A 21,970-nucleotide genomic window follows, 5' to 3' on the forward strand; every position below is an offset into this window, starting at 1 on the left:
TTAGCCTCCCCATCCGGCTGGAATGCACATCCAGACGGCCTCCAACAACAGTCAGAACTCTATCCAAGATCTAATGCAGCCTGAATTCACCCCTACAGAGCCCCATTCAAAGAGAATCCATGCTCATATCTTAAGTCACAGGCCAGGTTTGGTGTATTCACTTATTTATGATCTTAACAAAGTTTTATTAAGTGCCTATTCTGTACCAGGTAGCAAGATGACTAAATGTACTTAAACTGGCAACGTAGCAAACTCCAGCACAAACCCATATTTACAGGTGGGTCAGTGAGAACCGAGAACCTGGCAACAAAGCCCAGCCCTGACCTGAGCAATCACCCAGTAAATGCTCTGATACAGGGTCCTTGAGACAGGTGTCACATTAGGAAGACTGATGCAGTCGTCGTCTCTCGGGGGTGAACAGAGAGACGCAACCCGCTTTTCGCCACCCAGCCAGAACCCAGCCACCCAGCTGGTGCACGGCTTTAACAGGGGTGGGGATAAAGTTTACACCCATATCTGCATGTGTTTCTGTCGCATCCAAACTCAAACTCTCCCCAGAACCAAGATGAACGCCTTCCAGGCCGCCCTTGTCCCGTGCCGCTTCCGGGAAGCAGTGCCGGGAAGAGTGAGGGTCGGGTCAAACCAGCTTCGGCAACCCGGCACTGTGCAACTACAATTCCCGAGAGGCCTTGCGCCAGGCGCCATATTTCCGCCCCACCCTACTAATCGGTCAGCCCGGGTGGGCGGGCTCCTGCGTCATCGGCGCGCGCGGCCGCGGTCCCGGTCGCGGAGTGATAACATACAACTTCCCCACACCCCGCCCCCCGGGCTGTCAGTCTGAGCGCGGCGGAGCACTGGCCGAGGGGCCCGCCGGGCCGCGCCGCTATGGCGGCCGTGTTTGACCTGGACCTGGAGACGGAGGAAGGCAGCGAGGGTGAGCCAGAGTCGAGCCCCTCGGTGAGTGGTCCTCTCGGGCGCGGCTCGATCCCGGAGCCGATCCCATCCTCCAGGCGGTGGAATCGCCCTGGCTTCCCCCAGCCAGAGCGTCTCAGATCCCGGCCCCTGTTAAGCTCTGACCCGCCCTCCCTCACCCCGACCTGTCTTCCAGGCACCAGCCCCTACCCTGATTCTCCCTTTTCTGCTCTCGGCCTCTCCTCCCCAGTGCTGGCCCATCGCCCGCCAGTTCCCATTCCTGACCCCTCCTCTCCTGGGCCAACGAGTCCAGCTTGAGGCGGGGTTGGGCGGGGGGGGGGGCGGATCGCGGCGCCTTCCTTGGCTCTTACCCCTCGGTTTCTCACAGGACGTGTGTCCCCTTGCCGAGTCGAGGGCGGCTGGCCTGGAGTGAGTGAGGGTTGTGTTGGGGGAGGAGGGTATGGGCTGGGGAGGGAGACACGGGGAGTCCTGGAGCCTTGCCCCCTTTAACTCTTGTGTCAGTAGGCCTGTGGGACGCTGTGAGGAGGTGGAGCTGACCGAGACCAGTGTGAACCTGGGCCCTGAGCGCATCGGGCCCCACTGCTTCGAGCTGCTGCGTGTGCTGGGCAAGGGGGGCTATGGCAAGGTACTGGCCCTCGGTCCTCCCTGGTCTCCCTGCCCCCGTCTTGCAGCAGCAAAGGGTCTCAAAACGAATTTGGCTTATAAATCAGCCGAGCCTCCATAGAACACTGCGGTAAAAACGTAAAGGAGGGAAAGACAGAGCCTCTCAGAATCAGACGAGGTCTTTACTGCCTCACCCTTGGGCGGGCCTCGGCCTCTGGGTCTCAGTGCCAGAGCTTCAGGGTGGAGCTTTTTGAAGGAAGGATGTGGAGAGGGAGGTTGATCCTGTCTCCCCTGCCCTACAGGTGTTCCAAGTGCGAAAGGTGCAAGGCACCAACTCGGGCAAAATATATGCCATGAAAGTCCTGAGGAAGGTGAGTCATGTGTTCAGCCAACACATCCTTGCTTGGTGGCCGCCGTTCTCCAGGCACGACTTCAGGCTTCCGGAAGACGGTAGTGAACGCGGTGGAGGACCTGGCCCCTGGCTTGGGCATTGGCTGGTTTATTGTCAGTTGTGGTTATGTTGTTTTGCAGTAATTCCCAGCCGTGGGCAATTTTGCCTCTATGTTTCTGAGTCACAACTAAATAAATAGGGCGCTACTGGCATCCAGTGGGTAGAGGCCAGGGCGGCTGTTCAACATCCTGCAGTGTACGAGACAGCACCCACGGCAAAGAATTACCTGCCCGAAATGTCATTACTGCCAGGTGGAGAGGTACCTCGAGAGGATAAGTCGGTCCTTGAGAGGGATGACCACTGGCAGCAGGATTGCGGAGAGAGACAATGGAGTGATAAACGGTGGCAGAAGGGTAGTGGCAGGAGGGACTAAAGGAGCCCAAGGTGCCCATTTGCTGATTGATCCCCGCCTCTTCAGGCCAAAATTGTGCGCAACGCCAAGGACACAGCACACACGCGGGCTGAACGGAACATTCTAGAGTCAGTGAAGCACCCCTTCATTGTGGAACTGGCCTATGCCTTCCAGACTGGTGGCAAACTCTACCTCATCCTCGAGTGCCTCAGTGGTATGAGCGGGGGCCCAGCCAGGGAACCAGGGCCAGGGAACCAGCCAGGAAGCACTGGGAGCTCTGGGGGAAGCCCGGAGAGATGTGGTGTGTAGAATGGCTAGGGGGCCCCCATACCCATCCATCCATGTGTCTATCCGTGCCTTCATTCATTCATTCAGCAAACGTCTGTCCAGCACCTATTGTGTCCCTCACCTGTATTGGGGGTGGACGGGAACGGCGGGAGTTTGTACGGAAATCCAGTGGCTTGTTTTGTCCATTTCCACTACCCGTTCACGGCCTGTTCCTCTCTCCTGCGTGCCCCGTGTCGAGTCGGGTCCCAGAGCCCGCTGGTTCATTCTCGGCAGTGTCCTCCATCCTCTGCACTCTCCTGAGGGGAGGGCACGGGTCAGGTTTCCTCACTGGGCCTGAGGCCTTCAGCTCACTTTCTTCCATGAACTCTCAGGGCCGTCGTCTCAGCACGGGAATTGTCCCCGGCGCTCCGACTCACAATCCTACGGCTCCTTGTAACTGCCCCGATGAAGCCTGGCCTCCTTGGCCCGCTGCCCCCTGTTGGCCATGAAGCGGTGGGGGCCCGCTTCCCACCAGGTCCTATCTGCACAGATGAGCCCTGTGAGCTCCAGTCCCCATGTCCCTCGCAGTGCCCCCTCGATTCTCACTGTTACCGTGGGCTGCGTCCCCTCACGTTGGGAGTCATTTTGCCTCCTCTGTGAGATTTTTTGCACTAAGCTCTTGGAGCCCTTGCCTCGGTCTGGCCTATTAGAGCACCTGTGTGCATGTCTGTCTCCCCATTAGACTGAGCATCCTGAGGGCAGTGGCTGGGTCTCTTCATCTCTGTGTCCCCAGCTTCGCCCAGCACAGGGCCAGACACCGAGTAGGCGTCGGTAGATGTTTGCTGAATTGAATTGAGTCCCCACGGCAACTCTGTGAGGCAGGTAGGGCCGGAATTCTGAGTCCCACTCTCCCCAAGAAGAAACCGAGACTCCGAGAGCAAAGGTGCTGGTTCCCAGCACACAGCTGCTGACGTGTTTGTGTCACAGGCGGTGAGCTCTTCACGCATCTGGAGCGAGAGGGCATCTTCCTGGAAGACACAGCCTGGTAGGTGGTACTACCTGCCTCTCTGGAGGGGCTGCAGGGATTCCCTTCACCCCGAGCACAGCCCCACACTGCCCTTGCCTTCACCCTGTCCTGTCTCTGCAGTTTCTACTTGGCGGAGATCACACTGGCCCTGGGCCACCTGCACTCCCAAGGCATCATCTACCGGGACCTCAAACCCGAGAACATCATGCTCAACAGCCAGGGTGTGCATGCATGTGCCCCTCCCCCGCCCGTGCACCTGCACCTGCCGGGTGGGAACCTGCCGGGAGGGCTGAGGAGCACCACGTGGTGGGCCCTGACCACCCCCCACTCCAATATCCTCCTCAGGCCACATCAAACTGACGGACTTCGGACTCTGCAAGGAGTCAATCCACGAGGATGCGGTCACCCACACTTTCTGTGGCACCATTGAGTACATGTAAGCGGCAGCTGGCTGGGACCAGGGATTGGGACGACTGGCGGGAAGGGCCCAGCCCGACCGATGGTTTCCCCTGGCCCCCAGGGCCCCTGAGATTCTGGTGCGCAGTGGCCACAACCGGGCGGTGGACTGGTGGAGCCTGGGTGCCCTGATGTATGACATGCTCACCGGCTCGGCAAGTCCAGCCTCCTTGGGGTGGTGGGGGAGGGTGGTGGGGGAGGGTGGTGGGAGGGGGTCCCCCTCCCGGGGCTGGGCCAGGGCCGGGGGGAGGCCCGCAAGTCTCCTCCCACCCCCTGCCTTCTCCAGCCTCCCTTCACGGCAGAGAACCGGAAGAAGACGATGGACAAGATCATCAAAGGGAAGCTGGCGCTGCCCCCCTACCTCACCCCGGATGCCCGGGACCTTGTCAAAAAGGTGCGTTCCCTCTGTCCGTGGTCCCTAGGCCCCAGTGTCTTTTAGGCCCCGCCTGGAATCCTGAGTTTCTCTGGGCTCCCTGCCGGCGCAGTATGCCTTGGGGATGAAGGCGCCCTGGCTTTGGGGTCCACAGTGCCGAGCTGGGGCGCTCACTCTGTTGCACACCAGCTGCTGACCTTGTTGCACAGATCCCTAGTCCTGGGTCCTAATCAGCCGAACGTTCACTCACGGTGAGCTAGTTGTTCTCCCATTGAGAAGGCATTCACTGGGGGTAAAAGTGGGTGGCCAGGCTCAGAGATCGGACCCCACAGCAGGGCCCTGGAGTGATGCCTGTGACCGGGTGCCTTTGTGAATGCTTCATGCGGAAGGGCCCCTCACACCAAACCTTGGAAGGCCTAAGGTTGTCCGTAGGTGGGGACCACACTCCGGAGGCCCTCCCCCCAGCGCGCACACACACACACACACACACACCCCTCACCTTTCCTCACCCAGCCCGCCCCGAGGAACCTGGAGGAACACACAGTCAGTTCTCTCCCCTAGAGCCTCACCCTCTGCCCTTGCCCTGCAGTTTCTGAAACGGAATCCCAGCCAGCGGATTGGGGGTGGCCCCGGGGACGCTGCTGATGTGCAGGTGGGTCTGGGAGCCCCAGGAGGGGGCAGGGCGGAGCCCCCAAAGGCGCCAGGAGGCAGGCAAGGCCTTAGGGTACAGGGAGTTTCTCTGTGAGCCAAGGAGGTGGAAATGACGGGGTGCTTGGGGGCCCTGTACCCACAGAGGCACCCTTTCTTCCGGCAAATTAACTGGGACGACCTCCTGGCTTGCCGCGTCGACCCTCCTATCAGGCCGTCTCTGGTAAGTGGAGGACCCGCTGGTCCGGGGGCAGCTGGAGGACCCATCTCGGATGCCGCCTGATCCCTCCTTGCCGCCCGGGTCTGCCCACAGCAGTCAGAGGAGGACGTGAGCCAGTTCGACACCCACTTCACGCGGCAGACGCCAGTGGACAGTCCCGACGACACGGCCCTCAGCGAGAGCGCCAACCAGGCTTTCTTGGTGAGGTCCTGGGTGGCCTGAGGGTTACGGGGGCCTGGGCAGGATTGTGGTGAAGGAGTGGCGGACACTGAGTGCCATCCGTCCCCACAGGGCTTCACATATGTGGCCCCCTCCGTCCTGGACAGCATCAAGGAGGGCTTCTCCTTTCAGCCTAAGCTGCGCTCCCCCAGGCGCCTCAACAGCAGCCCCCGGACCCCAGTCAGGTACCGCAGAGCACAGGGGAGAGTGGGCCGCTGGGGTGGGAGGCCGCTTCGGGCTTGGCTCTGCTGCCCACCCTAGGGCTGCCTCTTGGTGCTCGGTGCTCGTCTGTGTTTTCCCACGCACCCCGGGGACCCCTTGTGGCAGGGGCTGCTTGGCTGGGCACTTGACCTTGCAGCCTCTGTGCCTAGGTGGGGCGGGCTGGGCAGTGTCGGCCCTCTGAGCCCAGGGGCGGTCCAGGCTGACTCAGCCTTGGTTTTCCCCGCAGCCCCCTGAAGTTCTCGCCCTTTGAGGGATTCCGGCCCAGCTCTGGCCCACTGGAGCCCACGGAGCCCTCTCTCGCCCCTCTCCCACCCCCGCCACCCTCGAGCTCTGCTCCCCTCCCCATCCGACCCCCCTCAGGGACCAAGAAGTCTAAGAGGGGCCGTGGGCGCCCGGGACGCTGAGAGGATGGGGGACTCTGAGGGCGGGAGGGACCCTGGGCCAGTTCGAGAGACCTGGAGATGGGTCTAGGGGTACAGGAGTGAGTGTGTGTGAGAGCGTGTCTCTGCTGGGGGTGGCTGTCCCCCCGAACCAAGCCCACAAAGGGCCCCAGGCTCTGGCTGTCAGGGGAGTGGCCTTGCCGCCCAACTGGCCTGCAGTTGAGCTGTGCCCTTGAAGAATTAAAATAGTGAATCATGGCACTGACCTGGCACTGACCTGGCTCTTCCTTGGACTTCTGGGGGCAGGATTGCGGGCGGGCGGCTTGTATCAGGAGGAGCCCCTGCTCAGAGACGGGGAGGGTCACTACAGGACCACAGAGCGTCGGGGCTGGAGGGGTTTTATTTCAGATGGCTGCCCAGTGTCCCTTCCTGGTGGGGACAGAGCCGCAGAGCTTTGGGGACAGAACTGCTGGGGGAGCGATCGTTTGAGACTCTTCACGGGGAGGGGGTGTGGGTGATGCTGGGTCCGGGACAGCTCGGGACACAGAGATACGGTGACAGGGGTGGACCAGCCCTTTGGCTCTTACAGAGCGGTGACGTGGAGGCCCTGGCCCCCCGCCGCTTCGGCGCTGTCGTCCCAGGCCGCGCTGCCGGCGAAGGCGTGCAGGTCGCTCAGCAGGGCCTCAGCGCTGCCCCCTGAGCCCGCCGGCCCCTGGGATCTGAGGCCCAGGCCCGCTTCGATGTTATTGTCACGTGCTTCGTCAGCTGGCTCCGGGGCCTGCTGGGGGCCGGGCCCCTCTCCTGCCTGCTGCTCCTCCTCCAGGGACTCTGCCTCCTCCAGGCCGCCGGCCAGGTGGTAGTCCTCTTCCACATCCTGCGTGTCCTGCGGCTGCTCAGGGTCCTCGTCGGGCGACTCCAGCTCGGCCCGAGCCCGGAGCCAGCGGCCTGGCGGGCTGGCCCAGAGGAGGCGGCGGGTGCGGCCCCACAGCGCGGCGCTCAGGCGGGCCGGGTGGTAGTAGCCCCCCGAGTCCCGGCTGAGGCGGCACCAGGCCAGCGCCAGGCCGGTGGCCAACAGCAGGAGCAGCAGCAGCAGCACGACGACAGTGACGGAGTTGGAACCCTCACTGTCCTCGGCACTGCCGCCCGAGCCCAGGACCCCCGGCAGGGCCAGCAGTGTCCCGAGCCCTAGGGCACAGGGCAGGTCCTGTGGGGAGACAGGCGGGGGCGTGTCACCGGGGCTGGGGGTGGTCAGGCCGCGTGACTGGGTCCTCAGCTGCCTCTTGGGCAAAATGGGGACCAGTGAGCAGAAGGGCCCACGTTCTTACTGGGTCTACAAGGCCCTGGTCCTTTGAGCTGTGGCTCCGGAGCCTCTGACTCCCGCCTTTGCCACCCCAGGTGCGTTCCATGAGCCGGTGCCGCCGGGGGCCCGCGTGCCGGCTGTCCCCTCCACCCAGGATGCTCCATCCCCCGAGAGCCACACTGCTGCCGGCTCACCTTGGCCTGAAGTACTGCCCGGCCTCGCCCCTCTGCAGCCGGGCCCAGCCCGGCTCTGCTTTCCTCACCCTGGTACTCCTCACACAGCCTGCCTCATCTGCCCCAGCAGAGAAGCGGCAAGGGCACAGCCATCTTTCAGGCTTAAGCACTACCATTTCTGGCACACACAGTAGGTGCTCAGCAAACACTGGTCAGACGTGTCAAGACTGACGCTTGCGCGGGCGCTAGATGCAGAGGGAGGGAGGGAGGGAATCTGCTCTTCCTGAGGCATGGGAATGGAGGGGCCGACTCAGACAACTGATTACCCTCCACTTGGTCAGGTCCGGGGGGGTGGGGGGTCCCTGAAGCCCCTCCTCCTCTCCCACCCCTGGGCCGCCCCAGCTGCAGCATTTCCGTTCAACTCCGGTCCCTGGGGGCCTCAGGCTTGCAGGGCCTGGGGCTGGGGGAGGCGGGTGCCGCTACCAGAGGAAGCCTGCGGTCGGAACAAGGCAGGTGGGAGGTGGCGGGGGAGGGGGGCCGAGATTCGGGCAAGCCTCCCCTTCTCCCCTGGCTCTGTTGGCTCAGGCTTCAGGGATGCAGGTAGGTTCTGTGCCCAGGTCCCAGCTCACCAGCAGAACAGGTGAGAGGGTCTATCAGAGGTTCCTGAAGCGGGGCCAGGCCTGGAGAGGGGTGCTGGGGGCACACCCTGAGTCCCAGGGGGGCCCGCCTCTGAGGCAAGGTGAGAGGAAGGCCCAGCTTCTGCCCCATGCTTGCCCTGGGTCTCCCATCTCTGCCCTTGACTGACTGCTTCTGCTCTTGGGCCCCAGTGCGGGGATCCCTCCTTAGCGCCCAGGGCCCAGACATTCTCTGACCTCCTGGGGCCCCCACCGCAGGACCCGGCAGGCTCCCGTGCTCACCATCAGTCCGCCGGCCTCGGTGCCTGGGCGCCTGCCACCAGCTCTGGCTGCGTTGAGTGGAAGTGAGCTCTGGCGTGCTCAGCTGCAGCTGGGGCTCCCTGGGCGCTTCCGCTTCCTGCCCACGTACCCCACCCAGCCCTCTCTGCCATAGGCCCCCGCTGGGGGCCGCGGGCCTCTCGGGACCACCCTAACCCGCTAACCCACGCTAGAGCCTCACAGATCTCTCACTGGATGAGGCCAGGGCTGTGAAGCCTCTGGCCGGGCCTCCTTTGGGAGGCCCCAGGCACCAGTTCATAGCCCCTGCAGTCCTGGGCATCCACACGTCTGGGGCCACAGTTCCTCTAGCTGGCAGAATTCAGGGAAGCAATAACTTGGTGGGGGGGAAGCCCGTGGCCCCCAGCCTTTTCTCTCATCTGTGATCCCTGTGGGCTGCCCTCATCGCCCCAGTGTTCTAGACTTCCTTTCCCAACCCGACCCTTTGCAAAGGGCAAACCTGGCTTTTAGAAAGAGAATTTTATTTGGAATGAAAATATAGAGCTTGTCCCTCCCACGTCCTCCAGGAAGAGAGCAGGGAGTGGGGGGAGATGGTCCCTCAGAGTATAAGCTTGCCTTGATACAAAAATCCTCCACAGTGACAATGACAAGAGCCAGGCGGTGGCTCTGGCCCAGGCCCACAGGATGGGTCCGTGTGGACTGTCCCTGAACCTGGCCCAGAGGCCGCGGGCAGGGGGCAGGGGGCAGCCAGCTAGTGGTGTGACTTGCCAGCAGAGGCTGGGTGAGGAGGGCATGGAGGAGGAGGAAGTGAGGGGCGCGGCACCCCCGGGCCTGTGGTCCTATGCGTCCCCGTTCTCCATGCGGCCCAGCTGCTCCTCCAGGCGACCGATGCGCTCCCCCTGTTCCTTGACCAGCGCCCGCAGTGCCCGCAGCTCCTGCATCACCTCGTCCAGCTTCCCAGCCTCCTGCAGGGCCAGCGGGAGCAGGAGTCAGGGGGTGCGCAGCTGCGGCCCTCCCCCGGTCAACAGAGGCCCTGGCCCAGGAAGGGTTCAGGCACACACACCCGCAGACCAGGGCCCCGGGGGGCACGTACCATGGCTCCGGCAAGGCTGCCGCTGGAGACGGTCGTATGGACGGACGCAGCAGAGCCGGTGGCCCCCGGGCGGGCCGAGCTGGGAGCCGCGGAAGGCCGGCTATCGGATAACACGTTGCGCCTGCTGACCTTCAGGTCCCGCTGCTTGCTGGGCACATAGGCCTCCCGCAGGGAGATGAGGATGGGGTTGGCATCCTGCCCGCTCACCCACTCCTCTGCCTCTAGGGCCGCCTCAGGCCCGGCCGTGTCAGGGTACAGATCGTCCTGGAAGAGGTCCGACTGGGCGGGGGGGGCGGGGGAGGTCCGAATCAGCCGGGGGTGCCCCGTGGTAGGGTCATCTTGTCTGGACCCTGGGTAGCCACCTTCTTATTGCTCTCGGCCTCCAGGCCTGCGCCCTGTCAACCCAGCCTCCCATGCCCTGGCCCCCGTGGCCTCTGTAAAGCACAAATCTCTCGTTTCACTTCCCTTTGGGGCGAGGCCACCAACTCTCAGAAACCTTCCCCACACTCCTAAGCAGGGGTCAGCCACGTGGCTTCATGGGATTCTGGAAGCCCTGTGTCCCACAGATGGTAAACCCCGCCAGCCTCATTCACAGCTCTCCTCCCTGGGAGGCGCGAGGCATGCTGGAAGGTTCACTCGGTGAGCACCGGCCGAAGAATGAGGCTCCTCCAGGGTTCAAGGCTGGGCATCGGAGGCCCGGCCACATGTGGGCTGCTCCCTTCTTCGTGGGAGTCTCCGCAGCAGCCAGGCTTTCGTCCCTCTGTCCACTCTTCCCTCAGTGCCGTTTGCCTGGCTTAGACCCACCGCTGGAGGGCCACCCCCACAGCCATGTTGTCGGGTCCTGCCTTTCTGGCCATAGGGAGCCCTCCAGGCCTGCCCGGCACTTGTCCACCTCCCGCGGCTCTTCCAGAGTGGGGCTTCAGCTCACCCTGTCTCACTCCTTGTCCCACGCCTGGTACAGCCCTACGCCTGGCACAGCCCTATGCCTGGCAGTGACCCAAAGGCGTGCTGGTATCCGTCCAGCCCACTGACCACATCCACACTCAACCACGTCCCATTCACAGGCCTCAGCCCGGTCCCCACCGTGTGGCCCGTCTGCTGGGGAAGGGAGTGGGTGGGCAGGGCACCAGGTGGCCTCACCTTTCTTGGCACAGTCATGACGATGGGCTCACACTTGCGCTCGTGCAGTTTGTAGAACCTGGGAAAGGGAAGGGAGGGAGGAACCGTGGGTGGTACCTGCCCCTCGAGGGCTCCCCTGCACTCTCCACTTCTGAGCCCCATCCCAAGGCCTCCATAGTCTGACCTTGACCCTGGCCCTGCTGCCGGCCGATTCCTGCTCTTCAGCAGCCTCCCAAGATCTGACTGCTCACCCTGGCCAGCCACGGCTGATGGGGGACGACTCAGCCCTGTGCAGCCGGCCACGTGGGAGGCCCCTCTTACCGGGCGATCTCGCACTTGCTGACCTCCAGGCCCCTCTTAGGCATGCTGCCCATGCCCCTCTGGGGCTCCTTGCTAGTGAAAGTGTTCAGGAAGTGGATATAAGGGGGCTCATCTGTGATCTCGAAGTACCGGATGCTGGAGTCGCCCTGCAGAGGGGAGGCGGCAGGGGTCAGCACCCAAGCGGGCTGCCTGCTTCCCCCCTGCCCATCTGCCGTGCCTGGCCCCACCTTGCCGCAGACGTAGACCACGTTGGTGTCTGGGTCATAAAAGGGCAGCAGCGCCCCGTTGCTCGAGTCCAGTTCCTGTAGGGCCATGGGTTCCTCAAGGTTTTCCTGCCACATGGGGTGGTGGGCAGTGAGGCCAGGCTGGAATCTTCTTTCCCTCTCCTCACCATCCAGGCCCATCAGGGCTGGCCCCAGGCCGCCTCCCACGCCAGCTGGCACGGCCCCCACCAATGCCAGATGGGTTTTCTCCCACCCTCCTGGATTCCTTCCACTCCTAGGATCCCACTTTCCTGGGCCACTCCAGGCCTCTAGTCCCTACCATGTGCGAGCAGGGGGGTGCCAGGCAGCACTACCCTGTCTCAGAGGGACCCACGGAGGCCAGTACACAGCAGCGCAGGGCTGTGGGACAGAACACTTCAGGAGAAGGGCTGGGAGGCCTCCTGGAGGGGAGGGCCTCTGCACTGGGCCCCAAAGGGCCACCAGATGGGAACAGGCAAGCCAAGGAGGGAAGGGCTTTCAACTGGCAAGAACAGTGCTGGCGAGGGCCTGGAGGATGCGAGGCAGCAGGGGAGGCTGGAGGGCGAGGGGCACACAGAAGAGGCTGGCAGGGTTCCAGGTCCCGAGAGCCTCAGGTGCCAGGCTGAGCACCGCGGACCCACACACCTCTCCAGGGTGACTCCTACCTCCTTGCCCAGGTGGGGGTCCAAGTCTCAACCAAGCCTGACCCTCAGGCTGCCCGTGGCTACTCACCGGGTCCCACAGCGCCAGCTGCCGCTCGCTCATGCGGCTGAAGCCCGTGGTGAACACCTTGCCATCCGCCAGGAAGATGGCCCGCATGGGACGGGCCCCTTCGTGAGCCTTCTCCCTCTCCTATCCGGGACAGGATGGGGGGGATGCAGAGTGGTCAGTGCGGCAGCCGACAGAGCCCCCTGGCCTGTCCGCTGCCGCCCCCCAGGCGTCCAGGGCTGCGCACCGCCACCAGGGTGCCCCGGCGGGGGTCGATGATGCGCACGCTCTTGTCTTTGCAGGCGGAGCAGAAGAGGCTGCCGTTCCGGTTCCAGCTGACGTTGTAGATGAGGTCGGGGTGCAGACTGTCCAGGCGGTACAGCTCCTCCGCCGTGCCCACGTTCCAGATGAGCACCACGTTGTCACAGCCTGCGGGCAGGGGCCATCAGGGCACTGGGCGGGCTCGGACCACCCTCCAGGCGCCACACCCGGCCCCCTGTCGGGTGGGCCTGGGAGAGGGTGTAGGTTCTGGAGCTGCGCAGAGGGGGGCGGGGCGGGCGGTGCGGACCTGCGCTGAGCAGCACATTGCGGGCCGTCGGGTGCCAGGTGACAATGCCCACTCGCTTGGTGTGTCCCTCCAGCAGCACCACTGGCTCTGTGAGCGGGGCGGTGAGCCCGTTTTCCGGGATCTGCCACACCTGCGGGGCGTGGGGGTTGCGGGGGAGAAGCCAGTTGAGGCCTCTGCTTGGCCCTCGCTGCTGGCAGCCTCGAGCCACACCTGTGACCCGGGCCCAACCACAGCCCCGTGCCTCACCATGACTGTACAGTCCTCTGAGCCACTGGCAATGACTTCGTCGTTGTGGGGACACCAATCGATGTCCAGGACGGGTCCAGTGTGTCCACACACCGTCGGGTAGGCCTTGTCAATGCGGCCCGTCTGCGGGCACGAGAGGGGCAGTCAAGGGGGAGAAGGAAATGTTTGTTGCCTCTGACCCTGACTCTGTGGTAGTAAACCTCTCTCCATCCGGGCTAACACCTCTTTTAGGCAATAAATCTGCATCATGACACCTGTCCACAGTGGAGTAGGGATGGGCGAGTTACGGAAAGTGAGGTCTGGCAGGTGTGGCCCGTCTCCAGTCCTCACCCCAGCCCTCACAGAGCCCACCTTGCTCAGGGGGAGCACCAGGAAGGCACCCCCGCCGCTGGCCTCCACGATCACAGCCAGGAATTTGGGATTGACGGCGCAGAAGGTGCTGTCCCAGGTGACACGGGACACTCGAATATCTTCATAGCACTGGTCATTCTTGACTGGTTGTCCAAACACATGCCGGAATTTGCTCTGTCTGACCACTTTGCGGAAGGACATGTCTGCAGGGCAGGGAGGCTTCCATCAGCCCTCACCCATCCCAACAGCCCTCAACCCTCCCAGGGCAAGGGAGGTGGGGAGGACTCCACCGGGTCTTGGCTTTCAGTTTCCACAGTTACAGAACGCGGTCACAGGTGCAGACCCTGCCACCCATCAAGGGGGCATCGAGGTGGGGGGGGCAGCGAACTGACCCAAGGCCCACACTGTTGAGTCCAGAGGGGCTTTCCAGGACCCTAGCCAGGCGCCTCCCCGGCTCTGGTATGTGTGGGGGAGGTGGGAGGTGCGGAAGGCAGGGCAAGCTTAGCTCCTCTGTGGGCCCGAGTCAGTTCCAAACGAGCTCCTTCCTGCCCAGGATTTGGAAGCTGGGTGATGGGGAAAGGTCTCCCGTGTGGAGCCGCGCTAGGCCCGAGTTCTGAGCCCGGGGGAATGTGCAGTGGCTGCAGAAATGTGCAGGGAGCTGCAGGGAGCCCCAGGCCGGCCCAGGGGGCCTGGCAGGGACTGGGCGGGGGATCAGGATGCCGCTCCTGGCCCGCAGAGCATCCTAGGGCGTCCTCGGAGCGGGATCCAAGGTGAACCTAGAGGGGGAAACGCTGGGCGGCCACAGGGAGTTGGGGCTGAGGGTGGAGCGCCGCGGAGGGTAAGGGCTCCTCGGACTCGCGACCCCCCACCCCAGCCTCTCGCGGCTCCGCCCCGCAGCCCCGCCCGGTCCCGCGCTCGCGCTCCCAGCTCCGGCCCGCCGCGCTCACCGGGGACGCCGGGGGCTGCGGCACCGGCCTCGGGCGGCTCCGGATCCCGGCCTCTGGGAAGCAGGAAGCGGGAATCAGGAAGTGACAGAGGAGCCGGGGACGGGGGGCGGGGGGGCGGGGCGGGGCGGGGGCTCGCGGGGGCGGGGCCGAGGTCACGCGCGCAGGGGCGGGGCGGGAGACTGCGAGCGGGCCCCGGAGGCCCGGATCGCTGGAGCTAGGGGAGCGCAGGGGCGGTGCCTGGGCGAGCCCCGCCCTTCGGGCTCCCGGTCCCTCCCGGGCGAAGGGGCGGAGATAGGGTTGGGGGTCGGAGGGGCCGTGGGTGCGGGTTGGGGGGGCGCCTTTCCGGTCCTGCTCCTCTGGCCGTGCCCTCGGGATTGTCAGGATTGGACAGAGCCCAGCGCAGACATCCAGGTGCCCCAGTCCACCCCCGGCTCCGATATACAGTATCCGGTCTGACAGTCGATATATTCACGTGCCTCTTTTTAAAGGTTACAAAATTACACGCTCGTGATGAACAATGTAAATACAGCAGCGGTGTTTGGAGGGGCGCGTGGAAGGCCCCAGCCAACCCACTTTTTTCGGTGAACACCTCTGGGGCCTGCTGAGCCTCCTTATTAAAAATAGAAATGGGAACATGCCCCTACCAGATCCCAGGCTAGTGGTCTGTCCGCAGATGACCCCTCTTAGCTAGCTCCTGGGACAGGAGTCCAAACTGGCCTCCTCAGATCTACCCATCCCTGTCCCTGTCTCACCTCCGGGGGAACTTAAGTGTCTCTGTAAGTCCAACAGGCACAAACTGTCACCTCTGCCTGGGGCGGGTTTCCCTAGCGGACGGGGCCCCCTCCCTCATCTTCCGTGTGATGGTCAGGGTCCCTTTCCCTGAAAAAGAGAGGTGGATGGGAAGAGGAAGGAAGAGCAAAGCCAGCAGGAGACTTGTCTGGGGCTGCAGGAGGCCCCCGTGTCTCACACAGGCTGGGACTTACACCCTCTTAACCCCTTCCCACTCCCTGATGAGGAAACAGCTCAGAGGGGAGGGGAGCCTGTCCCAGGTCACCCTACCAAGATTTAGTCCCCATCTGTTTGGCTCCAAAGTCCTTGCTTTTCCCTCTGTTCCACACACCCCGGGACAGGCTGACCCTTCCAAAAAAGGACAGGAATGAGGGTGCTTTGGAAAAGGGAATGCAGCTACTAAGCCTGTTTCTCCAATGTGCCCTCCAGGCAACAGCCAGGAGTTGTTTAAAGCCCAAACTAGACTCTCTCCACACTCCTCACTGTCACACTTGAAATAACTTTAGTCCTTGTGCCCCCGGCCCCCCATACATTACCTTCCTCTGTCCTCTCCTGGCACGTGGCCCAGTGACACTGATCCTCCTGAAACAAACCCCCTTCTTTCCCACACCAGGGCCTGGGTACATCCTGTTCTGTCCGTCTGGAAACTCTCCCCCCAGACTGTGAAAAGGCTCCATCTCTCACTTTCTGCAGGTCTCAGACCACCCCTTGCTGGTCACTCTCTGACCCGTACTTGTTCCTCCTGCCTCCTCCTTAATCCCTGTCTGAGGTTCTCCTATGTAATTATTTGTGTATTTGCTTTTTGTCTGCCCTGCCCCACTAGAACGTCAGCAAACTGAGGGTAGCACTTTGTCCTTGTTCCCACTGTATCCCCAGCACCCAGAAGGAGACCTAGCGCACCGCGTGGGGTCAAGTCCTGTACGCTGAATGAATGAATGAATGAACAGCAGTCCTGAATGTAGAATTGAAAATGTTCATATTCACAACGCAGAATAAATGCACCTCTCAGCTGGAGAAGGGGCGTGTCTCCTAGAGGGCAGCAGGAGCCCCCCTCCCCAGGGTGTTAGGGGTGAGGTAGATGGACTATAGAATGTCACGGAGGAGCCCTGCCTTCATCCTCTCTGGCCTTGGGTGTCCATATTCCTCTAACACAAAACCCTCTTCTGGGGGTCACCAGTAGAACTCCTCTTCATCCCACAAAACCCTTCATAACACCGCTCTTTCTCCTGGATAGCAATTCCCCTTATGGAGGAGATTTGCCCTTGGGACCTTGGAGGTGGGGCTTCCCCACTCTCCCAAAGGCTGGGTTTGAAATGGGGACCAGAGGTGAAGGCAGGTGGCAGGCACTGGGGGTTTCGTGCCTGCTCTGCATGTCCTGTTGGAAAAGCTTTGGGACTGCTCTCTGGGGGAAAAGGGGAAGGGCACTGCAGAGCGCCCCGAGAAGGACTCCAGTCCAGACCCTAGCTCCAGGGGCTATGCACCCAGTGGGGTGGTACATTTCTCGAAGAAGTGGAAAGCAGTACAATGGAGGAGACAATGCCTAGTCAAGAGCCATGTGGGCTCTGGTCCTTGGGTGACTGTCAGTCCTAGGCCTGGGTGAGTCTTGGGGATGCCCATAGGTATAATTACATTAGTGGCTAACAAATTATTCAGCACTTACTCTTTGCCAGGCAAGGATCCAAGTACTTCATAGAGATGAACACTCCTAAGGAATGGGGACCCTTGATCTGATCCCCATTTTACAGATGAGGAAACTGAGTCTCAAAGAAGCCAAGGGCCTTGCTGAAGATCCCACAGCTGGTGAATGGTGGAGCTGGGATTCAAAAGATTCAAGGGGCACCCGAGGTCATGCCCCCCACTCCATGTGGCCATGTGTCCCTAGAATGGAGGGCTGGCCAGAAGGTCACCTAGCAAGTGCTCAATAAATCAATGAATTGAACAAATTTGTGCCCATTCAGAAATCTCTCTCCCGCAGCCTCAGTGTCCACATTCCCGTCGGCAGGAAATGCTAGAATTAGGGGCGCCCCAGCATTGCCACTGTTGAGCCTGCTTCCATCCCCGGGCCCAGCCCTCGAAAGGGGAACGAAAGGGGAACACCACCGCCCCGTTCTAGCTCAGGAGAACGCTGAGGTGCCGAGCAACCCGGATCCAGATCTCCCTGCAGCTCTCCAGGCCCCGCGCCCTGCCTGCTGCCTTTTTCAGACAGAGGCAGACCTGGAAGGGCTGCACAGAAACATCTGTCGTCTACACCAGCGGTCAGGGCAGCTCAAAGGATGGAAGGGGGCGGGTGTTGGGGTCAGTTAAAAGGGGGAAGGACTCATGGTTCTGGAGCACAGTGCGGGGAGGGAAAGCTGGGTGAAGGGGGCAGCCAGAAGAGAGCGCCGGTGTGAAAGGGAAGGGGGGTACAGAAATGAGAACTTCAACGCTTCCTCCTTTTTCTTGCAGTGTCTGCAGCTTGAGAGGGAAGAGGGGGCTCGACCTCCTGGGGGCCTGTACCCTTTCTGGAGCCGCTGGTCCCCAGAGCTCTCTCTTTGGCTGTCCCCCACCGCCCCCCACCACCCCCAGCCTGTGGGTTGAGAGCAAAGAAGGGGCTCAGCTGGTGGCGGGACCAGGACACTCTGTAGACTGGGTGGCAGGTGGCTGGGTTGGGTGGACACTAGTCGCGCCCTTGAGTGGAGGGCGCAGACGCTGAAGTCCTCTGCAGCCATGAGAGGCGCAGAGTTGGCTTCGTGCTGTCTCAGGCTCCCCGGGGGAGGCTGAGGCCCAGAACTGGTCACAGGCACAGCTGATCTGTCTCAAAGCTCCCAGGGGCCAGGCCAGGAGGCATCTCCTCCCATCTGACTCCAGCCCCTGCAAGGGACCTTTCTAGACAGCCGTGAGGGTAGGACTTCTGATTCCCGAGGCCCCACTGTGTGCCAGGCTCTAGCTGAGCGCCCCCCACACTTTCTGACTTAACCCCTGCACCTGGCGGATGCGGCAGAAGCTGAGAGGGTAAAGCGGCTTAGCCAGAGTCACGGGAGCCTGAGTGGAATCCGGGCTTGGTAGCTCTGGCCTCCGCTCCCACTGCCTTGCTGAGGGAAGACCGCCGAAGGTCTCACCACCTGTTGTGGGCAAGGGGCCCGGCCAGCCTGCCTGGGCTCCTAGGCCCCAGGGTCCTGCAGGCTCTTGAATGCCCTCCCTGTCTGCAGGGACTTCCTCCCTTGGCGTCCGCGGGCCCCACTGTTACAGGGTCAGAGAGGGAGGAGCAGAGGGAGAGAAGGAGCAAAGGGAGGCCGGCGCATGCGCGGGGAGGTCGCCCCTGCTGGCGGTCTCCTGCAGGACTGAGGCTGGGGGAGCCGGTCCGGGGGGGTCTGGGCTGTCGGGGACAGAGCCCCCCCCCCCCCCGGAGACCACCGGCTCCGACTGCTGGGCCACTGGGTGAAGGGGATAAGTGGGACCTGAGTGGGGACAAGACGTTTGCGACAAACTGCCTGGGACATTTGGGTGCTTCATTTTTCACTTCCCCAAGGTCCTCCTGCCAGGCCCCGGGGACTGGGTGGGGTTTTCCACAGTGACGTCCTCCATGGCTCCCCTCTGCTCTGACTGGCTGCTTCGTTTGTCCCCCTCAGGTTCTTCCCCTGCCCTGATGGGCCTGGGCTTTCCAGGACCCTCACGTGGGGCCTGTCTCCTCTGGGGGGACACTGCTGGGGCTTTCTCCCTCACAGGCAGCAGGCACAGCTGGGTTCTCGGGGGCTTCTGGGGTGGGATCTGTGGAGGGAGCAGAGGAAGCTTCATCATGGGGCCTGGGGGCTGAACCAGAAGGGGGTCCGGGGGTCTGGGCCTTAGGGCTCTCTTGTGCCTGAACCACGACGTCCAAATGGGGCTGGGCCTCATGGTTCACCTGGGGCTGAGCTGAGGAGTTCAGCTGAGGCTGGACCACAAAATCTGACTGTGGGGGGGCCACAGGCTCCAACTGTGGCTGGGCAGAGGAGTCTGCCTGTGGGGGGGCCGCAGTCTCCAATTGTGGCTGGGCTGTGGGGTCCGCCTGTTGGGGGGCCACAGGTTCCAACTGTGGCTGGGTTGTGGGGTCCACCTGTGGAGGTGCCACAGAATCCAGTTGTGGAGGAGCCACAGAATCCAACTGTGGCTGGGCTGTGGGGTCCACCCGTGGGGCGGCCACAGAATCCAGCTGTGGCTGGGCTGTGGGGTCTGCCCGTGGGGCGGCCACAGAATCCAACTGTGGCTGGGCTGTGGGGTCCGCCTGTGGGGCGGCCACAGAATCCAACTGTGGAGGGGCCACAGAATCCAACTGTGGCTGGGCCATGGGCCCTGGCGAAGTGTGGCCCCCAGAATCCACTTGGGTCTGTGGCTCGGCCGGCGTGAAGCTGCCGGGCCATTCTTCACAGAGAGCCGCCGCGAAGGAGGAGAGCACAGCGCGCAGCAGGGCGCGCAGGTCGGCACTGGCCAGGAGGCAGAGGAAGGGACTGAGGCAGCTGTTGAGCAGGGTCAGGTAGTCGGAGTAGACCAGGGCCTCCCAGAGCAGGTAGCCGGGGTAGACGTCCCACAGGAAGGCCAGGTACAGCAGCTGCGCCAGGTGGTAGGGCAGCCGCAAGACCACGTAGGCGGACAGGACGGTCTGGGCCACGCGGGCAAAGCCACGGGAGGCCGCGGGCCTCGGCCGGCGGCAGCAGGTCTTGCAGGCGGTGGCGGCCTGGGTGAGCACGTGGCAGACGAGCAGCAGGAGGAAAGGCAGGAAGCCCCCCAAGATCTCGAGCATCCGCAGGGGCAGCTCCTCGCTGTCCCAAAAGTCCAGGCAGATGACCAGGTCGTACCACCAGTCGGCGGCCTCCGGGAAGACCAGCCAGGGCACACTGAAGAGCGTGGCCAGCACCCAGACGCCGGCGCAGACCCAGAGGGGCAGGCGGGCTGGGCGGTGCCCCGGGTACCAGCGCGGGCACAGCGCCAGCAGGCAGCGGTCCACGCTAAGCGCCGCCAGCAGGAAGAGGCCGGAGGAGTAGGACACACCCCACAGGAAGTAGTAGAAGCGGCAGGCCGCCGTCCCCAGCGGCCAGTGTCCTCCCCGCTGGATCTCCAGGATCTGGAAGGCCGCCGCCGCCAGGAACAGAAAATCCGAGAGGGCCAGGCTGAGCAGGAGCAGGGCAAGCCGCCTGCCCGCTCCCTGCCGGGCCTGCGAGCCGGCCAGCCACGCCATGAGCCCATTGGCCGGCAGCCCCAGGAGCAGCAGGGCCACCAGGAAGACCGTGTCCCAGACACCCTGGGGATAGTAGTCTTCATCGTCTGGCTCTGTGCGGGGCCTGAGGCCGGCGGCACCCGGGTCGGCTTCCATTGCGGTGTCCGTCCGAGGTCCCCTGTGTGCTGTCCACAGGGTGGGCGCCTGATGGATCAGTGGAATCATGAGGGACTGAGTATGAGAGAGAGGGTGCTGTGTATCTCCAGGCAAGTCACTGTCCTTCTCTGAGCCATCATCACCGCCTTTTGGGTGGTTAGCCTCCGCCGGGGCCTTTAAGTAGACGACGCCACCTAGTCTTCAGACAATCCATTTTACAGGAGAGGGAAGGAAGGTTCAGAGGATCGGTGACTTGCCCAAGGTCAGAGGCAGGACAGAGGCTCCAGGCCTGAAACTCACACCTAACCATTCTGCCACTCGGAATCCCAGTGCCCCCGATAGAGTTGGCTTTCAAACTTATTTTTAAAGCTGTGAATGTTTTCTTCAAATAAAATAGCACAGCAGAGCTCCCACATGAACGAGAAGGGAGTGCTCAGATTAAAGGAAGGGGAGCACCCCTGGGGCTCCAGGGAGGACACTTTGTGCAAACTGCTTGGTCAGATCGCCGCAGGCCCTTTCCCATCTGGTATCCTGGCATTCAAGTGCTTTAAGATCCCCGACGGGGGGTGGTGGGGGGGGAGCCAGGACCCCATGGGCCCGTAGGAGTCCCAGGATCCTGGGCCAGAGGAGACCCTCCCCGAAGCATGTGCAGTGCCTGAACTCAGGTGGGGTCTGCGGCTCAGGCCAGGACAGCCGTCCCGGAAGCAGCTCGACCCTCTTCATCACCCTCGACCTCCCTCTGGGGGCCTGTCCTCATTCTCACAGCTCAGGCAGAAGGTGGTCCTCTGAGGCCACCAGACAGAAGGGGTCGGGGCTGAGCGGCGTGATGAGGATAGAGTGACTGGGACCCTGGAGGCCTGCTGCCTCTCCCACCCAGCCTCCACCTTCCTCACAGACCTTATGGGTGGAGGGACTTTCCCTCTGAGGGTGGAGAAGGTGCTGAGGGCTGAGTCAAGGGAGTGTGTAGACAGCCCCCAAAGTCCGGCTCCTGCCTGTGCCCACCACTCCGGCCCGTCTGCCTGTAGCCCGGGGCTCTCCTCCCCACTAAGCCTCTTCCTCAGGCAGACCCTGCTCTGCCAGCTCCAGCCTCTGCTGGATCATAGCCCTGAGCTGCCCTGAGCCCCCGCAGGTGAGGCCTGGCTTACCTGTGAGGTGCAGTCTGGGGCGTGCCTGCCTGCCCAGGGGTCCAGCCATCCGCGGGGCCCCACGCCAGCAGGGCCTGCTGCATGGCGCCCGGCGGCGCTAAGGCGGCCGGCATGAAACCCAAGCTGAGAAGACATCAATCATTCATGGGGCTGCTCGCCGGGAAACCCTAACCCCGGCCTAGCAGGGCCAAGTGACCAGCCAGGCCACCCCATCCCTGACGGAGCCAGAGGGCTAAAACCTCCTCACCCTGGGCCCGGCTGCATCCGAGCTGCCTCCGAGCAGGCTCTGGGTTCCCCCCGCCTCTAGGGTCCACCTCTTCTGACATCCCCTCCATGTCCCTCACTCTGGCATTCAAGGCCTCTGGGATTGGGCCTCCCTTCTGCCATTTCAGACACCCTCTGCTCTGGCCACAATGTCCCGCCCACAGGGGGCTGCAGTGGGCGACTCATCCTGGTCTCTCCCTTCTCCCAGCTTTTGCCCACTGTCTGCCTCCTGACGGGACTTCCCTTGTCCTCTCTTAGCTAAGTCCTGCCCATGTCACACGACTGGATTTGGGGACTGGAGTCAAGGACAGAGAGT

The 21,970-nt window shown here is 62.9% G+C and overlaps 4 protein-coding genes across 6 annotated transcripts; 1 reads left to right on the forward strand and 3 right to left on the reverse strand.

Moving 5' to 3' along the window:
• Nucleotides 1–800: 800 nt before the first annotated feature.
• On the forward strand, nucleotides 801–9,084 carry RPS6KB2 (ribosomal protein S6 kinase B2). 3 transcript variants are annotated; one of them, XM_004759521.3, is made up of 15 exons: nucleotides 801–957; nucleotides 1,301–1,341; nucleotides 1,435–1,558; nucleotides 1,839–1,907; nucleotides 2,406–2,553; nucleotides 3,594–3,651; nucleotides 3,754–3,854; nucleotides 3,979–4,069; nucleotides 4,154–4,244; nucleotides 4,376–4,483; nucleotides 5,052–5,114; nucleotides 5,256–5,333; nucleotides 5,424–5,531; nucleotides 5,622–5,734; nucleotides 7,547–9,084. In XM_004759521.3, exons 1-15 carry the CDS (start codon nucleotides 886–888, stop codon nucleotides 7,557–7,559), a joined length of 1,278 nt encoding a protein of 425 aa, XP_004759578.1. In that variant the 5' UTR covers nucleotides 801–885; the 3' UTR covers nucleotides 7,560–9,084. The 3 variants fall into 3 exon arrangements, with proteins under 3 accessions (XP_004759578.1, XP_004759576.1, XP_004759577.1); XM_004759519.3 differs by lacking the exon at nucleotides 7,547–9,084 and adding an exon at nucleotides 5,998–6,416; XM_004759520.3 differs by lacking the exon at nucleotides 7,547–9,084 and adding an exon at nucleotides 5,998–6,416 and having other exon boundaries at nucleotides 1,438–1,558.
• Nucleotides 6,534–8,662, reverse strand: LOC101672545 (protein tyrosine phosphatase receptor type C associated protein). Its single transcript, XM_004759518.3, has 2 exons — nucleotides 8,542–8,662; nucleotides 6,534–7,355 (listed from the first exon to the last, which is right to left on the reverse strand). The coding sequence occupies exons 1-2, from the start codon at nucleotides 8,542–8,544 to the stop codon at nucleotides 6,735–6,737; spliced, it is 624 nt and encodes a 207-aa protein (XP_004759575.1). The 5' UTR covers nucleotides 8,545–8,662; the 3' UTR covers nucleotides 6,534–6,734.
• On the reverse strand, nucleotides 9,040–14,242 carry CORO1B (coronin 1B). The gene is made up of 11 exons (XM_004759517.2): nucleotides 14,131–14,242; nucleotides 13,184–13,386; nucleotides 12,833–12,955; nucleotides 12,587–12,716; nucleotides 12,266–12,447; nucleotides 12,043–12,162; nucleotides 11,296–11,400; nucleotides 11,069–11,214; nucleotides 10,769–10,826; nucleotides 9,629–9,907; nucleotides 9,040–9,500 (listed from the first exon to the last, which is right to left on the reverse strand). The coding sequence occupies exons 2-11, from the start codon at nucleotides 13,382–13,384 to the stop codon at nucleotides 9,375–9,377; spliced, it is 1,470 nt and encodes a 489-aa protein (XP_004759574.1). The 5' UTR covers nucleotides 13,385–13,386; nucleotides 14,131–14,242; the 3' UTR covers nucleotides 9,040–9,374.
• A 4,326-nt stretch (nucleotides 14,243–18,568) lies between these two features.
• On the reverse strand, nucleotides 18,569–21,503 carry GPR152 (G protein-coupled receptor 152). The gene is made up of 2 exons (XM_045067775.1): nucleotides 21,391–21,503; nucleotides 18,569–20,444 (listed from the first exon to the last, which is right to left on the reverse strand). The coding sequence occupies exons 1-2, from the start codon at nucleotides 21,501–21,503 to the stop codon at nucleotides 18,569–18,571; spliced, it is 1,989 nt and encodes a 662-aa protein (XP_044923710.1).
• Nucleotides 21,504–21,970: the final 467 nt, after the last annotated feature.

The sequence above is a fragment of the Mustela putorius genome, unplaced genomic scaffold, assembly GCF_011764305.1.
Source record: "Mustela putorius furo isolate JIRA1106 unplaced genomic scaffold, ASM1176430v1.1 tig00000127_pilon_pilon_pilon, whole genome shotgun sequence".
Lineage (NCBI taxonomy): Eukaryota > Metazoa > Chordata > Mammalia > Carnivora > Mustelidae > Mustela > Mustela putorius.

Excerpts from the sequence above, each read along its gene's own strand:
- CORO1B (XM_004759517.2), bottom strand. The coding sequence starts at position 13,384 with ATGTCCTTCCGCAAAGTGGTCAGACAGAGCAAATTCCGGCATGTGTTT. Across the intron at positions 12,717-12,832 it reads CAGAGGACTGTACAGTCATG|GTGTGGCAGATCCCGGAAAA; the intron begins GTGAGGCACGGG and ends CACGCCCCGCAG. Across the intron at positions 12,448-12,586 it reads CAATGTGCTGCTCAGCGCAG|GCTGTGACAACGTGGTGCTC; the intron begins GTCCGCACCGCC and ends CCCTGCCCGCAG.
- GPR152 (XM_045067775.1), bottom strand. The coding sequence starts at position 21,503 with ATGCCGGCCGCCTTAGCGCCGCCGGGCGCCATGCAGCAGGCCCTGCTG. Across the intron at positions 20,445-21,390 it reads CCCCAGACTGCACCTCACAG|ACTAGGTGGCGTCGTCTACT; the intron begins GTAAGCCAGGCC and ends GATTGTCTGAAG.
- RPS6KB2 (XM_004759519.3), top strand. The coding sequence starts at position 886 with ATGGCGGCCGTGTTTGACCTGGACCTGGAGACGGAGGAAGGCAGCGAG. Across the intron at positions 4,070-4,153 it reads TGTGGCACCATTGAGTACAT|GGCCCCTGAGATTCTGGTGC; the intron begins GTAAGCGGCAGC and ends CCTGGCCCCCAG. Across the intron at positions 5,532-5,621 it reads GCGCCAACCAGGCTTTCTTG|GGCTTCACATATGTGGCCCC; the intron begins GTGAGGTCCTGG and ends CCGTCCCCACAG.